General features: G+C 37.0%; 1 protein-coding gene across 1 annotated transcript; it reads right to left on the bottom strand.

Annotated features, from left to right (window-relative positions):
• Positions 1 to 6: 6 nt before the first annotated feature.
• Positions 7 to 1,460, bottom strand: LOC105273010 (zinc finger CCCH domain-containing protein 10-like; the record flags this gene model as incomplete). The annotated part of the gene is made up of 2 exons (XM_011315246.1): positions 7 to 1,258; positions 1,437 to 1,460. Coding segments are annotated over 2 exons (495 nt in total), but the record flags the coding sequence as incomplete, so codon positions are not given.
• Positions 1,461 to 1,466: the final 6 nt, after the last annotated feature.

Raw genomic sequence — 1,466 nt, 5'->3', positions numbered from 1 at the left:
TTAATCTAACCGCAGATAAGTTGCCTGATAGGTCTCCTTCCAGTGGAAGATTGAGGAAATAATAATGTTAACTTGTGAGTCCCAAAACCACTTTTCCGTGATTGTATATGAATATACTATTATAGCTTTAGAACATATTCTTTAATTCACTCATAAAAAGGCAGAGGTATTTTTGGAAATTACCGTTTTTCTCAATACATATAGCTATGTATAGAGTAGGTTTGTAGAAAAATCTATATGATACATTTGTATGAACTGTTTTTTGAGACAAATGTACTCATGCCTTCATACAGACACTATGAAACTGCAGGAAGGGTGGTGTAAAATGGAAATTTTATCTGTAACTTCTTACATAGCGGAACTTCCCATTTACCACTCAACTGCTGAACTGAATTTGAAAATGAATTTTCCACGAATATATCCAAATCGAGGGGAATTAAGATGTCCATTGGAGAGTTTTTTCCTCCCCCTAAGACTATCTAGACACTGTCTCATGTTAGCGATAGTGCTTAATATACATTCTAATATCAACGAAATGAAATTTCGGCAATATCCTGTGCAATTTAAAAAATTATTTGAAAACTGTATCCATATTACCCCACCCTTCTATGAGTATAGTATTGCAATGTCTTGGAGATAGGGTGCACACTCACCGCGACACAAGATCATTTCAGAACTTGTATAAAAAATAGTATTTGAGATGTCTCATTAACAGTTGTGTCCCTTTTTGTAATGAAAATATGTAATAGATTTGAATTCACCTTGTGAATACGCTTGTTATTTAATTTCATTGTAACACAGGCCTGAGCTCTTGAGTCATGATGGGGTAAGAAACGAGGGGTGCTGTAGCACCAGATATTGATAGTGGTAAGCTTGCAGATTGTTGGGAGTTGGGTTGCTGTTGATTGGCAGGCTGTGGTCCAGATCCACTCATTGTTATCGTCTGCTGAGCCATTGTAACAATTGGTGGTGGTATTGATACAGGAGCCATTGATACAGCAGCAATTGAAACTGGAGTTACTGTTGCAATGCTGACGGGAACAGTGGCAACACTCGCTGTCACTGTTCTCAGAGTTCCCGCTGCAACTGCTGCATTCACCATTTGCTGAGGTGTTGGTGCTTGAGATGGGGGGACTGTATTTGTTATTGTTACAGCTGGTACTGTTACGGCTGTCACGTTAGCAGTCCGCTTGCCAGACATCCTAAGTTGAGCATTTTGATCAAGCAGAAATTCGTTTGTCGCTGTTAAATCGCTCACCTAAAATTCGTATATATAGATAATTTCTTTCGATAAAAATTAGTACTCAAATTGCATCAAATTCTGAAATACACAATTGTACACATCCAAAACTCTATTAAATTAATATGCATAATACTTTAGCATTGCATCACTAGCCATCTGGTATGAATGTATGTTGAATGCATGTTATATTCACCTGTTTCTTTAACTCGTCAATTTTTTTTCT

This window comes from Fopius arisanus, unplaced genomic scaffold (assembly GCF_000806365.1).
Source record: "Fopius arisanus strain USDA-PBARC FA_bdor unplaced genomic scaffold, ASM80636v1 scaffold00623, whole genome shotgun sequence".
NCBI classification, from domain to species: Eukaryota; Metazoa; Arthropoda; class Insecta; order Hymenoptera; family Braconidae; genus Fopius; species Fopius arisanus.
Note: the sequence above shows the minus strand (reverse complement) of the source record. Positions and strands in the feature narration are given on the sequence as shown.